Genomic DNA, 17212 nt, shown 5'->3' on the forward strand with positions numbered 1-17212 from the left:
GTGCTTTAACTACTTTGATTTATGATATGATTTTTCCATCTCTTTGAGGCACTTCTATGTTGTCTTCCTGACTACTGTTGGAATACTATTGGATGGTGATGTATATCCCCCATTCCATTAAGGAAAGTCACTGCTGTAGCAAGTCCTGAGCTGGACAGCTGTGTGGATACCCTCCAAACAAAGTAGCTTAAAAAGGCTAAATGAATTGTACCTTTGACCTGCAGCAGGTTTGAACATGGTCTTACAGAGGTGAAAGGTTAATGCCTTAAAGTACTGTTCCTGATACACATGGAGAGGTAAAAAGATACTGAAACACTGAAAAGACAAAGAGCATTTCACATAAAAATTATTGTAAGGATGGAATGTGCTCCTTTTTCCATGGATATAGATTAGTAATGCTCAGGTTCTTTGTAGCTGATTTTTTGAGGTCAGTGCATCTCTCCATTATCTCAGTACTCTAATAATACTGTGGAACATTTTTCAATTGCAAGAAAAGTCTCTTGGTTGGGTGTGAGTGCCATAGCTTGGATTTTTCCAGGTAGAAGCCCTTTCCAGCTTACTATTTTGCAATTTTTCTGGTGAACTCTTAGCCTTAGACTCTGGTTCAGAAATGATTTTGACTTCTCTGTAGATCTGCACTACCTCACTTCTCTTAATTTCATACAGTGAATACAAAGCAATCATGAAAATATTTCCTGGTACTGCTTTAGTAGCATGATATTCTAGTTAGCTAGAATGTGGGTCTTCCAGTAAAATAGTGTGATCTGCCTAGCAATACTAAACTGTTAAAAATTAATTTAAAAACCCCTCACACCACCCTCACACCCTTACCCCCCTGCTAAAAAACCCAAACAAAACATCGAATCTGTTATCCCCAGAAGAACTTATGTGCTTCTGCAGTGGGCAACATCTGAAAGAAGTAAAGCAATTTTCAAAACCCTAACAGGAAGGAAGGAAAATTAGAGCCAGTAAAGTGAAGGAATTCCATTCCATTTTCTTTCTGAAGCAAGAAATGGAAATTCTGTTTTAAACTTCTATGCTTGACTTGGCAAATCAGATTTCTTTCCTGTTCTGATAATCTAGTCTCTGAAGTCAAAACTCTAATAAAATAAATGAGGACTTACTATGTCTTGAGTTATTGTTTCAGTGTCTAGATGCAGACTAAAGAAAGTGTTCACATTGTTTAGAAAGATGAAAATTTTGATTTCTAATGAATATGAGATCTCATACTGAGATGCCAACTATTAGTATTTGGAGATGAATTAAGTAAGGAAGGACAAATGTTTTAGTGAATGTTGAAGCTAACAGGATGAGAATTGAGTTAAAAATAAGAAATAGGAAACAATTCAAGTAATACTTTAATATAGCTCTTAAAGTAATTCAGTTGTCTGCTTTTTCCATATGTTTCCATTCTGTATTGTAGTATCATTTTGGGTTTATGACTTATGAATTCCCCAAACCTATAGGGATTCAATGTTCAGGCCACCTTTCATGTCTCGAATAATGAAGAACAGGTATTTTTTATTGTGCTTTAGGGTTTCCCAGGTGACTTTGGAAATAGAGGCCCCCCTGGTCCAGATGGAAGTCCTGTAAGTATTGAATTGTGTGTTGAACAACATGATAAAATTTGTAAAACTCAATAGTAACTCATCTCCAAAATTAAAGGAGACTTTTCCTTCAAAAGAAATGTCTTGACATCCATAGGCAAATTTTGGACTGTTAATTTTCCCATGCAAATTTCTAGGAAAATACTATAATAAGTATATAAAAGAGGAATAAAATCTTCAGAAAGCTGCCAGGAGAACACATTTTCCACTGCTGCATATGCTGACTACCTTGAGAATCAGATCTCTTACTGTCCTCATTGCATTACTGATGATGCTCTGTCTTCAAAAATTCTTGCATTAGATATGACTCTGTGATGTTTATTTAAACCATTATTCTAAGATGACCTTAACAAAATAGGATTCTGCCTGCCTGTAAAACCCCAGCTTTTGTGTGCTTGTGCATTTGATAGTTGATTTCATCCTTTGAAATGGAACTAAACACAATTATGCTAGCATGTCATTTGGTGCATTGTAATCAGTGTGATAACAGCTTTGTCCTTGGCACTGTGTGCCCTTGCAGTGTGGTGTTCAGCCTGTGGCACAGTCACATCACTGCACAGGCTGCCCTCAAATGAGCTTTGCTGTCTTTCTCTATTTGTAGGGAAACTCTGGCTGCAAACTCCAAACTCAGTTTTCCTTTGGTGTCAGAAACCAGTGAAAGGCTTTGGGCAAGAGAAAAGAACAGCAATAAATGCTGGGTAAATGAGCGGCTGATTTAAATCATCTTGTATTGTTGGATGCTCCTTGGGAAATTATCAGCTTGCATCTAAAGATTTTTCTGATATGGCATGGAGTTATCAGCTAGACAGTTTCTCTATTTTTTGAAGGTCTGCCTTGACACCCATGTTAGAAACTTGTTTTAGAAAGCTTACATGAATTTTGCTGGTAGGTTATCAATGTTTGGTGTCAACATTTTGGAACACAGGAAAAAAATTCTTATGCATTTGTGGTCCCTAAGGCAAAGCTTCCCTTGTTGGAATGTCATGTGGTATCAGTGTAGTTTTCATCTTGAAAGCCCACTGAGGGGTTGAGTGTCACCAACTGCTTTGCAAATGATATTAAAAGGTGAGTTCTTCCTTTGCCTCCTCATGTTCCCAAGTCTCCCTCCATTCCTGATAAAGCAGACATTGTCTTCCCGCAAGATCTGCAGAACAGTACTTTAATAGAAACAAGCTCAGAAAGCCTGGATCTGAAATTACAGACTTGCACGTTACAAAGAAGCCTGTTTTACTGTGAGCATTTGCAAACAAGTTCCATCTAATCTGCCAAGACAGCTGCTGATCTTACTGCCTTCTTTGACAGGCAGAAACCCCTCTCCCCTCCTCCCCCAGAGCTCACCCTCCAGGGCTTGTTCAGGCAAGGGGCCAGTGCTGCAGCTGCAGGGTCTGCAGAGCTAATGGCATATTTACAGAGCCTCTCTGTGAGCTGGCACTGGAGACCAGGGGCTGCTTGAGGAGGCCTGTGGCAGCAGGAACTTGAAGGGAAGACATTTCTTCCCATGTGCTGACTTGACACTAATGACATTTGTCTCCATGCCTAATTTCTTCTGCTTAACTGACTAATGGCATCCTTCATTTCCACAACACCCTCTCAATTCTCTGAGGATGTTAGTCTGCCTTGGAGGATGTTGCTGGAGCATTCAGCTTCCCCTGTGGATAGTTTAGAGCAGGTTGGAGAGAGTGTGTAGGCACCCGAGGAGGGAGGAGAGCACAAAGGTGTCCTCTGTGCCATGTCCAGCAGCCATGCCCAGTTGGGCACTTTCAGAATGGCCTTAGGTTTGCTTGCATAAAACTTCCCTTTCCTGTGGGTGCCAACAGGCTGCAGTGGGCCCTGTGTATGTTATCCACTGGCCAGCAGGTGCCAGGCGTTGGGACACCTTGCATGAGACAAGGTGACCTGCAGGGCTACAATACCTGTTTCACATAGGGCAAAGAAATTTAGCAACAATTTTTGGCAGTGTTTCAGCCTCTTCTGAGTTAAACTGTGGCAGAGGCAGTAGTGGAGTACTAATTGTATTTCTCTATACATTGATAAGCTGTCACTCTTTGGAAACTCTTTAAAAATCAAAACTGACTTGCTTTGTAGATTACTTTTATCTTCTCAATGGCATTTCTTTCTAAATGGTAAAGTTCAGATAATCTAAAATTAACTTTCTTTAAAGGGAATTGTTGGTGGTGTTGGTCCTCCTGGATTTCCAGGACTAAGAGTGAGTATACTTTTATTACTTACTTTGATGTGGCTGCGTTAGAGATTTTGTCTTGTGTGTTTGAAATAATAAAAACAATTCTGAACAATTAGGAAAATTCAAGGATTTAAACAGCTTTTATTTTAGACAGCCATGATTTTAAATAATGTCACTCTACAAAACTGCTATAATGTTGTCAGCATGGAGCATTTCTGTACTTGCTGTGGATTTGAATGTTTGTTTCTGATCCAGTGTGTTTGTTTTTTTTTTTTTTTTTTTTGATGAAGTTTGCTAGTTTATAGCACTAAAGCCAGTGTGAAGGGTGCAATGTTTTCAAACATTTTAAGGACAGCAGTCCTCATTGGTTCCTGAATATGGCTACCAAATTCAAAGCAGAATTATTTTCTAAGAAAAATTACTTTTTCACGTTTACAATACCATATTAATTTTTTTAAATATACATATATATATAATAAGGCTGTGATGCTCACTTTGGAGCTGCACACAGTAGTTGTACCTATCAACTGTGCCAGAGAAGCTCTGTGGGTGCTACAGAAGGTGGGAAAGACTTTCGTTCTGAATAATCTCACTCCTTTGTTTCTTTTAATTCTTGTGTTTACTCATAGAGGACCTCTGATTCTTGATGTTGTCTCAGTCATGTCTGGCTACACAGCCATGTTCTTAACAAGGGAGAAGTAATAAGTGTTTACTGTTGAATTAAGGAAGTGTTTGCTTTGTGGGTTTTTTCGATATCTACAGATCTGAAACATTCTTGATAAGTTTGTACTTTACAGTGATGGTCATCTCACTTTTCCTTTGAAGCACAGCAGTTGAGTTCAGTTGTTACTCTTTCTAATTATTTGTTCATAACAAAAAAGGATTCCTGTAAGTCATCCTTTGCTGCCTGATTAGGATTGTTATGGCATTGCTATAGTGAAAACAAAAGCTTGGTCGAGAAACCTCTGTAGTTTCCAGCCTTCATCATGCAAACATGATTTTCTGTGCTCTTGTCAGTTGACAGAGTCAGGCCAGTTGATGCTCTCATGAGACTGGAGCTTGCACTCTTGAGAATTTGCTTAGAATCGTGGCTTGCTTTTCTCTCTTACATGACTGTCTTTGGAATTTAATCTCAAAGACTTTGATAATTGTACAAATGTACCTGAGGTTTTTTAAAAAAGCCTACTATATGTCACTTCCAAAAAGTTACTGTTCCTGATTATTTTGACTAAAACTTCACTGTTTAGTCCTGCATAGAGTTCACGAGCATAAATGTTTGCAGGATCACAGCTGCATGTGCCTTCTTGCTGAGTTGCAATCACTTAGAGAGAGATTGAGTTGTTTTTGTGAAATAGAGAAATCATTTTCAGAGTTTCTTTACAAGAGACCATTGCACTCTCTAATCTGTAGCAGAATTTCACCACAACCCTGGGGGAGTTTCAGATGACCCCAGCATCTGCAGGTACAGCCTGTGTGGCGCAGCTCTGTTCCTCAGCCACCTCTGCTCTCTAAACGAGTCTGTGCTCCCTGGCCTCAGCTTCCTCTTGTCCAGGCAGATGCTAATTGTCATCCAAAACTGACTAAAGAGCTACAATCTTCAGTGTTTGCTTTAAAATACTTAGTCAATCATAATACATTATACTACTACAAGATGCAATATTGAGCATGAGATTAAATATATTTTTCTGGCAGAATCCAAGAGTATCAATTCAAGTAGCTTGTCCAGCCAAGCTGTGTGCAGTGTCAAGAGTTATATTTTTCTCTTTGTTCATGAGAACAATGGCAAAATGAGCAGCAACAGCAAGCTGAGTCCAGTAATTCCTTCCATCTATGATTTTTTTCAATATACAAAGCTGTTGCCAAGTTCAGAGTTTTGGCTGGCTGAGCAGTCAGTCTTTCAAGACTTAGCAAGGCCATGAGTTTTAATAAGATGAAGAGTTTCAGAAGATTTTCTGCTAGATACCTGAATTAGTTTTTCTTTTTAATTTCTTTTTCCTTTTAAAAACCCACCTAATACTAGGAAAACATTAATTTTCCTTTTCTGGTATTTTTATTTTTTTGACTGGAAAAAGGAATTTGCTTTTAGTTTCACTTGTCACATAGAAATGTTGGGAATAGGTACGCTTCATGTAGCTGCAGGTTTTATTGATCAGCAAGTTTTATCCAAAGTGATAAGCATACGTTAACATATAGCAAGGCTGTTGTAGGTAGAGAAAGATTTAAAAACCTGACAGACTAACTAATTCAGTTTTAATAAATTTAATTTAATAAATTAAGTTTAAATAAAAAAATAGTACTTCTCAGTTTTATTTTTGTGTAGTTTCAGTTCTTTGCTGTTAATTAAATCACACAATGTACCTGGAGACTATGAGAGGTGTTTAATGAACCTGAATGTTTTAAAGCTGTTTTGGAATTTCTTCCCGTTGCTATTGTAAGCCAAATTTCCCAGTTCAGTATCCCTCTGTGAATTTCCAATCAATGCTGTTGTTACCTGCATTTCAACATTCAGTATCATTAATGCATAAATGCCTTGCTGAACTAGAATATGTAGCACACATCTGAGACAGCAACGTAAGCAATTTGCTTGATCAGCTAGCATGACAGAATATATAATTTAAGCAGTCATGAAAAGCTAAAGCAATGTGGAGTGGCAATTTTCTTGGGAGCTCTACCAAGCACCATTAAGACACTAAGTGATTGGTCTTGCTTTTTCTTCACTGAGCCTTATGTCTGATGGTGGCTGCAGAAAAATGTGGTTGCTAACATTGCTGTAAGAGTCTCCAGAGAATAATGAACGTGTGCTGAACTGGAAATGCATAGATGTCCATCTCATCTTTTCCATATCACTCTCAGCAAGTGGCAAAAAATTTCTTTATTCATATGTGTTGTTAAATTCTTGCATAGCCATAGTGATATAACATTGCCTTTTTGGGGTTTTTGTCCCCTGAGGTTGAATAGGCAGCAAGTACACAGACTTCTCCCTTTGTAATATAGTTTTAACTATTCTAGGTCAGGGTTTATGTTTAGCTCATGCTTTTTCATTAATATTGTTGCTGTGCTGATCTTTAAAGGTTCTTAAATTCTTTAAAGATTCCTAATTTTTGTGATTCAGGTTTTTTTATTTCCTGTCATAAAACTAAATAAAACTGCCTAAATAAATCCCAAATAAATAATGTAGTAAGGACCTGATGGTGCATTAGAACAGAAAAGGTTAACATGCCCATCAGAATGTAGGGTTGATTTTGCATGCTTGGTATTTAGAATAGCATCTCTCTTTTTTTAAAGTTTTTTAAATTTTTTTTCTTTTAATTCATAGAAGTCACTGATAGATGAGAAATTGAGTAAAAAGGCCATTAAAAAGGCTGATTTTCATGGTCCTACTCATCATAGAAAAACTTCTTTAAGCCAAATTTGATGCCCACAGAGGAGTGCTGTTGTGTAACCCTAAGGACAGCAGCAGTGGCCACTGAATGTGCAGCTGTGGTACAAAAGAAAGCTCCCCTAATTTGCATTGCCAAATCTGTGCACTGTGATCTTCTCTTGAATTTGTAATCTACAGGAGAAGAGGCAGTTTTGTTTCTCATGTTTCTGCTGATGATGTTGAGAACTGTAAACGTGGAGGAATTATGACACTGATATTTTCTTTCCCTAAGAAATTAACCTAAAAAAATATTTTTGTTTCTCTCTGTGATGCACAAAAATGCCACATTCTGTTAGAAGTCTTTAAGTTAATCCATTTCACCAAATGCAGTCACCTTTCTTGCTGTTTGATAGGGAGACATTGGGCCAGCAGGACCAAGTGGACCATCAGGAATTCCAGGGCCCACGGTATGGTATTTAATCATCCCACAGCCAAGTGCCTATGCTGCTTTCCAAATTATAGTCAAGCACTGGATTTATGTTTTCTTTATTTTAACAGGGTTTCCCAGGGAGTGTGGGACAGCCTGGAATGAAAGGTGATAAGGTGATTTAAATATTTTCATTATCTTGGAGATACATAGCTCTTTCAGGATTCCTTCATTAGAACTTGAGTATAATACCTGACAAAGTCCCTTCCCTTTTTCCTTTTGATTTCTTTTGTTTTCTGACTTTTATTTTTTAAATTTATGTCAGACACATGATCTGGTACCTTAGACCAAGTTTTTTCTGAACAGAACACTAACTACTGAACATCGTAATATCCAGTCTGGGTCTTTACACTTTGCTGGAAGAGGTATTTCAGTGCAACACCTTGCATTGTCAAAGATCTGTGTTAAATTTAAATTGTGAACATTGAATTAATCTTCCTTATTCTCTGTTTCTGAAAACTACCCCACTTTAAGCCACATACATATGTCTGTATAAAATTATATGTTGTTTAGGGTGAACACGGCCTTGCAGGAGAGCCAGGAGATCAGGGCTACCCAGGAGACAAGGTAAGTTATAATTGCATTGTTTTACAAAATTATCCAATTTCAGCAACTTCATCAGGCTTATGAGTCTCTTGAAATGCAGCAGGTTGGTTGTATGAAAGTAGAATGCAGGAGTAATACTTTCTGGCTATCACTGTATTAACATATTTAAAAGAAATTCTGTGCTAATTAAAACTCAGTTATGGAAAGTGTGCAGACAGACAAGTATAGGACACAAGAAGAATTCTGGCAGCTGTGTGTATGGAGATGCATCAAACAAGGATTATGGTGCGATCTCAATCTTTCTAAGGAACTGTTGTAAAAGGTATTTTTCCCTTGACCCTGGAGGTTCATCTGCAGCTCACCTGGACCTACTGTGTTTGGCAGCAGCACACAGTCTGGCATGCTCCTTCCCATCATCAAACTGAGATAAATAAGGATCTTCTTTCCTGTTTGGCTAGTACATCAGAAGTCACTGAAATAGCACATCCTGTGAGAACTCTTTTGATGAAAGCTGAATGTTAGAAGATAGTTTTCAACCTGCAGAATTCTTTTGAAGCCAGTTTCTGGTGTAAAAATATAGCAATTTGTTACTTCCAACATAACACCACAATTAATTTTCATGTGTATTTAATAGCTTTCTTTTTTCAGGGTGCTCTTGGTTTACCAGGACCCCCAGGGATAAGAGGAAAACCAGGACCCCCAGTAAGTATACACATCAAATTTTGCTCTTATTGTATCACTGTGTGTTGTTGATATTTTATACTACTGTTGGTATTTGACAATTTTGTGTGATTGTTATGTTCACAGTGCATATCATCTCCTAGAAGTGACTTAATTCAAAATGCATAAAGAATAAGTTCTAAGCTGCTTTTATTCCTAGTGATTGATGTTAATGAGTGAGTCACATCCTGTAATGTGAGACTTCATTACAAAGATCAGTATATGTGTCAAATTTTAATAGAGTGCTTGGGATATTAGATATTCTGTGCCAGTCACTGTGTGGGGAAATGGACATGTAGGTAATATTTGAAACAGATCCACTGAGAGCTTTGGGAACTTCCAGATGACCATTTGGACTGGATGGATTTGGAGGGAATGTGTGAGATCTCATTAATAATGGCCAGTTATTTCTCACAGGGATGGGAGTAGCCATGAATTCCTGTATTTAGTGATTTTTAGCAGCTTTAAAGGCATCTATGCACTGCTGCCGCTTCTGCTGCATTTTTAAATGTTGAGGCAGAAAAGGCATACTGCACAGGGTTACCTGGCTTTTCCTCACCTGTTTTTAATGCTAATATCTGTCTCTTTTCAATATATAACTGAAAGCTGCCATTACTCACTCCAGTGTCAATTTTCTTATGTACAATCAAGCCAATAAGTAATAAACCTACTTAGACCTCATGAATGTCATGGGCCTTTAAATTCAATAACAAACACTTTCCTTGTCCCATAGAATTTACAGTATAAACACTGAGCCTGCAATAAACTTATGCAAATTTGCTTAAGCTTAGATGGGGAAAATCATATTTTTTACTTTTAAAAGTACAGTATTTTTTATTTAAGATAAGCATGTGAATCAACCTATTCCTGAAAGAGTTCAGGATTTTTAAGCAGAATCTTACATGTCCAACCTTGTGACTTATGTTAAATTAAGCTATGAGACCTCCATCCTGCAAGTAATAGAAATTTAACTTTGTAGAATAAATTTACAATGAAGTCATTAATGTTAAAACTTAGAGAAACGTTTCCCAGTCAGACCTTGTTTGCTCAAGTGACATCTAGTTATGGTGGCAGAAAGCTTGTGAAAATGTGGAATAACAGATATATCTTAGAGAAATCAGAACAGATGTAACTTAGAGATATTTAGCCCATTTTTAGATGGATTGAAATTTGTGTAATGGAGTTACCATTACATGTGAATAGGACCTATTTTATTGTTATTAATCACAAAACTGCCATGTCTTTGGCTATGACTTAAAATAATGTAAGCGTGTAAACCAATATCCATAACAGTTATTTTTCTGAACATTTAAATAATATGTAGTTTTTATTGTGAAAACAGCTATATATTTAAAGGGGTTTTTGTATGCTTTCTCCCAAAACTCCTAATTTTCTCTGTCCTAAACTAATTTGAATATTTTTTGTTGGGGCTTCAAAGAGATATGAAGAGCTAGTTTTAATAGTGTCCAAAGAGAAGCTGGTATAAAATTTCCTATTTAGTGAAAATGTCATCTCAACATTTCTGCTGGCCTTTTTGTTAATAAATGTTCTTGAAATCTTCTTAACGATTTGTTGTTGAAAATAAATTATCATCAGAAATCTTAACTGTTTGGATTTTTTTTAGGGGAAAATTGGAGAACCTGGACCTCGTGGACCATTGGGTCCTCAAGGACCTGAGGTAAGAAGTTGCTTGATAGCAGTAAAATTGAATGTCGGCTCTAAATTATGAAAAAAAGAGGTAAATGAGTTTGCTTCATAAAAGACTGTTTTCTTAGTTGAATTAGGAAAATCTTTTTATTCAGTCATATTTGATGAATTCATTCTCCTCCATAAAGTACAAAAGCTCATATTTTTTTTCTGCAAAATATTAATGTGCAGGATCTTTGAATACAAAGCAGTTCTTCATTTGCTTATGTGATTAAGATTTGCTGTCTCTCAAGTCCTGTTGTTATGGGGTACACCTGGAATGAGACTCACATGATTTCTCAGGCACACTTCGATTTGTAAACACTGAAACATGTTTACAAATGGGATTTTTCATTTTCCAAGCCAAGGCTGCATATTTATCACATACAAGAAACACAAAGAATAAACACCACTTACCTGGGAAGTGTTGCCAAGCAGTTGAATCTAGAAGTGAAGTTTCCTAATTCCTTAATGCTATGGGAGTCTACACAGAAACTGTCAGTCTCCAAATTGTCCCATTTTGGTGCTTTTTTGCATTTATACCACAGGCTTTAAGGAAAAATGCTGTGGTCTATGCCAGAAAGAAAGGTTTATACACAGACATATGTATTTGCTGGAGAGATGAAAGCAGAAAGTGGATTGTTCTTTCTAATCAGCCTCCTGCAATGAGTGTATTTTGGGTTTTGTTTGGTTTGTGGTGGAGTTCGTTTGTTTGGAGGTTTTACATTTTTTTAAAAAATATGAATGGAAGGCATATACTAGCAATGATCTTTTTTCTGCCTTTACATGAGGATATCTCCTCAAACCAAGGCTCTATGTTCCTACCTTTCTAATTAGGCAAAAGCCCTCACTGAGAGAAAACTCACTGGGAAGTGCATTGTAGCAACACAAGGTGGTCTTGTCAGAATAAGCCTCTCTGGTTTAGTCAAGGGATGTGCAGAAGACACAAAGCCTGTGCACATTGTCCACAGCTGCCACCATCTGTGGCTCAGGATTCTGGATTTTTTGAGCCTCTTCATTATTAACAAAAGAGGCCCTTGCATGATCTCTTTGCACAGCTTCCAGCAAGGGAGACCTGCAGCAGGTTAATCCCAAATTGTTGGTCTTGAGGCCTGTGTCCTGCTGCCTGTGCTGGTAGTCCTTGACAGTTCCTTATTCCAGCACAGACATGCTGCTCCTTTGTGTCTGGGGAAAACATCATTGTTCTGGGCTGGTTGTCCTCAGGGCAGATAAGGATGGGAATCTTTCTCTCTGAAAAGTTCAGCATTTCCCCTTGCTCAGGAGTGCAGAATGACTTCATCATTAGAAGGCAAAAAAATGCATGATGCTAGATAATTAAAACTTGAGTAGTTTTTTTGAGTAATTGTCTGCAAAATGGCAGGCTTTAAACTACAAAGCAATGTTTCTCTTAACTTCATTCATGCAAGACAGGTCCAAATTAAGTACAAGAGGTTTTTCCACCTTTTAACTTCATACAAATATGGTCACCATATGGCAAAATAGAAACAAAAGGAATGTAGGATAGCAGCATACTGAGATTTTGGACAAATTGAAGATACTAGAAGTTCTACAATGAAAGGAATTTAAAATAAGCAGCTTAAAACTGAAAAGTGTATATGTCCTTCCTGTTACACTATCCTATAAAAATAAGCTAGTTGTTGTTGCCAGAAGTTATTTAGGCACAACGGAATATATGAAGTATGAGCAGATAATGTAGATTTTTCCACAAGAAAAGCCTACTGTCATATGTCTGATCATGTCTCTTCTTCCAAAACCAGACACCAGGTCAGACAGGGCTGCTTTCCTTGTTCCTATTTCATCATCTGAATGGTCAGACTTCCTGTGACCCTGTGTAGAAAACACACATTATGTTCTACACTAAATGTTTCCTTAATGTTTCTGGAAATAGAAGAATGTAACGAATTAATGTCTTACAAGGAGAGTACTTTGAATTTAGTATAGATGTGGCAATCCATACTATATGCCTTCTACGAAAGATTTTATTTTAAAAACCCCCAAAAACAAACCTATATTGGGATTTGCTGGACTCTGCTGTGAGCAGGAGGAACAAGGCTGTGTCTACCCAGTGGCAGAATCTCTGACTCTACTTCAGCTGTTTCTCTCTCCTTTCGTCCAACATTAAAGACAGTGGGATTTATAAATGTGCCTTGTCCCCATTTGTTTTGTATATATGAAATAAGAAGGTAGGGATTCTTTCCAGTTCTTTCCAGTTACACATTTGAATGTTTAATTTCCAGTATAAAGAATAAGCAGTCTTATCCCTGATTTTCTACCCATGTAAACTGCTGTAACTCTGGCACTACAGCAGCTGAAATCTATAACTATCTCTGCACACAGGAGTGGGAGCAGGGCAGGCAGACTGATCATCCTCATGGGGTTTTGTGGTTTTAAATGCAGATCACCAGTAAATTGCTTCCTAAATCTTCCCTCTGCAGCTGTGCAGCCAAGGTACACCAGGTCAGAGTTGAAATAAGCCACCCACCTATAGCCAAGGTCCATTTGAGACCTGCAGTGCTGATGGCAGGAGGGACGGAGTTCTCACTCTTTCTCTCTGGGTGGCCGGACAAGGGTTGGCTGACGAGTGATTTTTTCAGTGCAGGAGTCCTGCAGTGTCAAGCCAAATTCTCTTCTGGGTATGTTTCTGCAGACCAGGGTCTGTCGCGTGCCTGAATGCTCACTGGCTGTACTCAGTGAACACTTTATGGAGTGTATTCTTCATCAGTTGACACATTGTGCTGCTTTGTCACGCATCTGAAAATGAACTGCCAAAATGTGAAGTTTCTGTAGAGCTTTGTTTTATTGGTATGACAACTGGAAAGTGCTGATCTGAGTGTTTTAACCCACAATGTCTCTGTTTACTGTGTACAATGAAGTATGCAGTGCTTATTGTTAATGTGAATGTAATTAGACAAGCCTTTAACAGGCTTCCACATGTATTCAGAATATTTTGTAGTTAAATTTTGCTCTAGGAATTGCATTCAATTATCCCCCAAACTGATGTGCCTTCAGAGTGTTATAAATAGGTTTCATATGAAGCAGAGAGAATTAGTCATTACCTTCAATAGAACTTTTTTCATCTGTGCAGTATTTTGAACTGAAGTCATTAGCTTATTCCTTCAGGAAGGTACTTGTATAGGACTCAGCTGGTGTGTTTTGTGCTCAAGGCAGTAGCCTTACAAAATAAAAGGATACGTTCAAATAACAGTAATGAGTCAAAAAGGCACACGTTTTGTAGGTGAATCAGTGGCTGCTTTGAGGTGTTCATTTAACAAAAACTTTATTTTTAGTGCATGTTTCACATGCATTATCACATGATTTTTTGAGTTTTTGCAAACAATGCCAGGTGTGCAGTGATAACATAGCCTTCTGTTTCAATATTGCATCAAATAACTTGCATGCAAATGATTTGTAGGAAACATAGAAGTAAAAATAATTCAAATGCTGAATTAATTGTGTGTTCTGGCGTATATCTGAGGAACTGGTCTGGTAGAACTGCTTATACTCTCTACTTGCCTTTGCATGGAATCTTCATCTGGTCCTTTCCCAAAGTTCTATGTCTGCATAACACATCCTTTCAGAAGAATAAGGAACTTATTGGAGAATTTTAGCTTTTTGCAGAAACCTTCCTTTTGTGATTTGGTTATCAAAATTAATAATGAATCTTTAACAAGGTATCTTGTTGAAATTCAGTAGCTACATACAGTCAGTCTTGCTTCTGAAAATGTATTCTAAATTCTCATTGAAATGAGCTGCAACCTGTGATTGAATGAACTCTTATTGGAGCAGGGAAACCTGGTGACTGAAGGGACTACTGCAGTCCCTGGAGACTTTTTTCCCCTCCATGCTGTCCTTCCACCAGTGCTTGGCTGATCCCCTTGAGGGCAGCCAATGGCATGAAGATGGCTGGCAAATGTCACGTGAAAACAGTTTGAAGTGGGATTCCGCAAGTGTGAAAGGATTCCCCATGGAAATGGAGTGCAATGTCTCAGTATTTCTGATAGTCTGCTTCCATATTAGCAGCCACACAGAAAAACAAAAGAAAAGCAAGATCTTTGGCAGGGTGCTCATCTTGGGGCAGAGACATGCCCTAACATAATAAAAGCTTAGTCATCTCTGCATTTTTTTAAATTAAACATTATATAAATAAACAAGAGCAATAAATATATTAATTTTATATTTAAGTGTTCAGTACAAAAGGCAGCACTTCCACTGCAAAGTTAAAGCACGTTTGTGTTAAGACAATTGGCATTTCAGGTTTTTCTGATGCCACATTTCCTTTGATTAAATGGATTCTAAAGTGCTTTGCTGGCAAAAGATCACATCTGTAGCAAGATTTTGAAAATAATTTGTATCCTACCAGCTGCCGGGCTTCTGGCTGATGGAAATTAAGACTATGCATTTCCTTAGAAGTCATAATACTGAGGGCTGTTTTGTTTTGAATAGTCTCTGCTGAAAACTACAGCTGGAAACTATACATTAATATCCTGGCCTTTCACTTATGGAAGAATAATGAATTTTTAATCTGGTGTAACTTCTCAGGGAGCTGGCTGCGGAATAACTCATGGCAAATTTAGGTATTTCTAGAGATGCATCCCACTTCACTACAAGGAAGCTGAATGGCAGGAGCCATTGCTGAGGTGTTTCAAGAGCTCCTTCCTGGTTCATTCTTTTTCTGGAATTGTCTGAAGTGGCTGTTTGTGTCCTGGGTTATTACTGTTATTTCATGGATTATTCATGCGAGAACATCTTAGAAACAGTGTTCTAATACTGCCATAGCATCTGCCTTTTCTTCAAGGTTGTGCTCAATAAGAAAAGTCTTAATCCATCTTCACAGAAAAGATAAAAATTATGAGGATCTAAAATTTTTAAGTGCATTGTTTAGTGTTGATGTTCTCAGGTCAGTAGCCCTCTTGTATCCTAAGATTTTCCCTGAGATGAAAAGATTTCAAAATACCGTATTTTTTCTGTCTGCAACAGTACTTGTCCACACCTATGTCTCATGGCCCTTACTGAATTCCTTCTAGAAAAATTTAAACAAATAAATAAAGTAGATCTATTCCTTTATAAAAGCATTAGAATCTTTCTAAATTAACATTTTTCTAGGCAGATTGTTTTCTGGAATGTTTCTTGCAAGAGGAAATTGTCTGTGTCAGCATTTAGCACTTGTTCACACATTAGAAACGTAAAGATTTACAGATATATGAAACAACTCACCCCTTGGTAACTATTTAAGGTCTATAAATAAGTAAATTTAAAATTAAGAAGGGACAAGCTAAAAAACTCCAAGAAATTGACCTAACTCTTCAATGTAGTTCAGCAGATAGTGGTGGCCAGGGTTTTCAGAAAAAAATACCTCCTCTTTTGAACTGTATAGAAATCAAGGAGGATGCAAATGAGTGTTTTAGGTATGATTCACAGGTCACATGTAAATTAATATTCTCTGTGCCACCTAGAGGCATGTTGGAACTGTTGCACAGCTCTGCTTGTAGCTGCTGCTTTATGGCAAAAGAAAGGGAAATCACTGTGATGCATTGTGAAATGTTGAGGGTTAAAGTTGTTGCCCATCTTCTGAAAACACAGACCATTTTTATTCTTTAGTGGTTTTCTTTTAGACTCACTAGCATTCACGCGCTAAACCTGTGTTTTAAAAAATTGTTCTGTATATGTGGTTTTTGTTTCTATTTTTGGAAAAAGTATGCATACATTTTAATCTCTGATGATTTACTCTTAATGAAGAAGAAAACTTGTTTTTCCTAGTGTTAGACCATGTGTTTGCTTAAATGTAGTAATAAATATTTTGCTCAGAGGAAGTGTCAGTCTTGCTGTTTTCAGATGGTAAAAATCAAAAGTTTATTAAAAAACCAAAATCAAATACTGTCTTGGTAGGGGACTGCATGAGCAGTGTGCTAACTAAAGCATCAATTACCAATGTTTTATTTTATCCTACAAATGTAAAGATGGTGTATCATCTGGATATTTATAAAATAGAAATGAAATGAAATTTTTGAAATTGAACTCAGTACTGTATTGCATAAAGGTTAGCTGCACCATTTTTTTCCCTTAAAATATACTCCTTTCTTTCAAAGCAGTCTAGCTGTAGCTGAGTTCCTCTGACACAAAGGCCAGGATCCTCATGGTGTCCCAACTCAATGCCTGCTGGCCGGGTGGTTTGCAGTGATAATTTTAGTTGACTCCTTGTCTGTGCATATTTACTTTTCCTTTACTAACAGCTTGACCTATACTAGAGTCTATTTCACAAAGGCCTGTTCTGAATAATGCTACATGCTGGTGACCTTCAGGTACTGCCAGCCAGACCTAGATTATCCCCTGCTGATTTAGAGGCAAAAGGCTTCTTACCTTTCTCTTAATCTTGCAGTGATCTCGTCCTTAACGTGTGGCCAAGGATTAAAGGGCTTCAGCTGCTCTCTAAATTTAGGAAAAATTAGTTGAATTCGTAAGTGCGAGGCCTGGTGCTGGCTGCTTTGTGGTGATTTTTTGTACCTCCAATCCAGTCCAGTGGTTTAATTTCGAACATTGCTTAGCGGATAAAAAGTCTTATCTTAAGAGAAATTAAATCCAGGCTGACATCTGCTAAATTGAGT

General features: G+C 37.5%; 1 protein-coding gene across 2 annotated transcripts in view; it reads left to right on the forward strand.

The window, feature by feature from the left end:
* The window catches only part of COL24A1 (collagen type XXIV alpha 1 chain), a 125862-nt gene that overhangs the window by 42645 nt on the left and 66005 nt on the right, over nucleotides 1-17212 (forward strand). For both annotated transcript variants that reach the window (XR_001523201.2, XM_015636820.3), the window contains exons 13-19: nucleotides 1536-1589; nucleotides 3769-3813; nucleotides 7564-7617; nucleotides 7709-7753; nucleotides 8151-8204; nucleotides 8832-8885; nucleotides 10528-10581. Coding sequence is in view for 1 of the 2 variants with exons in the window: in XM_015636820.3 (XP_015492306.1) it covers nucleotides 1536-1589; nucleotides 3769-3813; nucleotides 7564-7617; nucleotides 7709-7753; nucleotides 8151-8204; nucleotides 8832-8885; nucleotides 10528-10581 (360 nt within the window). In the remaining variant the exon portion in view is untranslated. The remainder of the gene's footprint in view (nucleotides 1-1535; nucleotides 1590-3768; nucleotides 3814-7563; nucleotides 7618-7708; nucleotides 7754-8150; nucleotides 8205-8831; nucleotides 8886-10527; nucleotides 10582-17212) is intronic.

This window comes from Parus major, chromosome 8 (genome assembly GCF_001522545.3).
Source record: "Parus major isolate Abel chromosome 8, Parus_major1.1, whole genome shotgun sequence".
Taxonomy (NCBI): Eukaryota; Metazoa; Chordata; class Aves; order Passeriformes; family Paridae; genus Parus; species Parus major.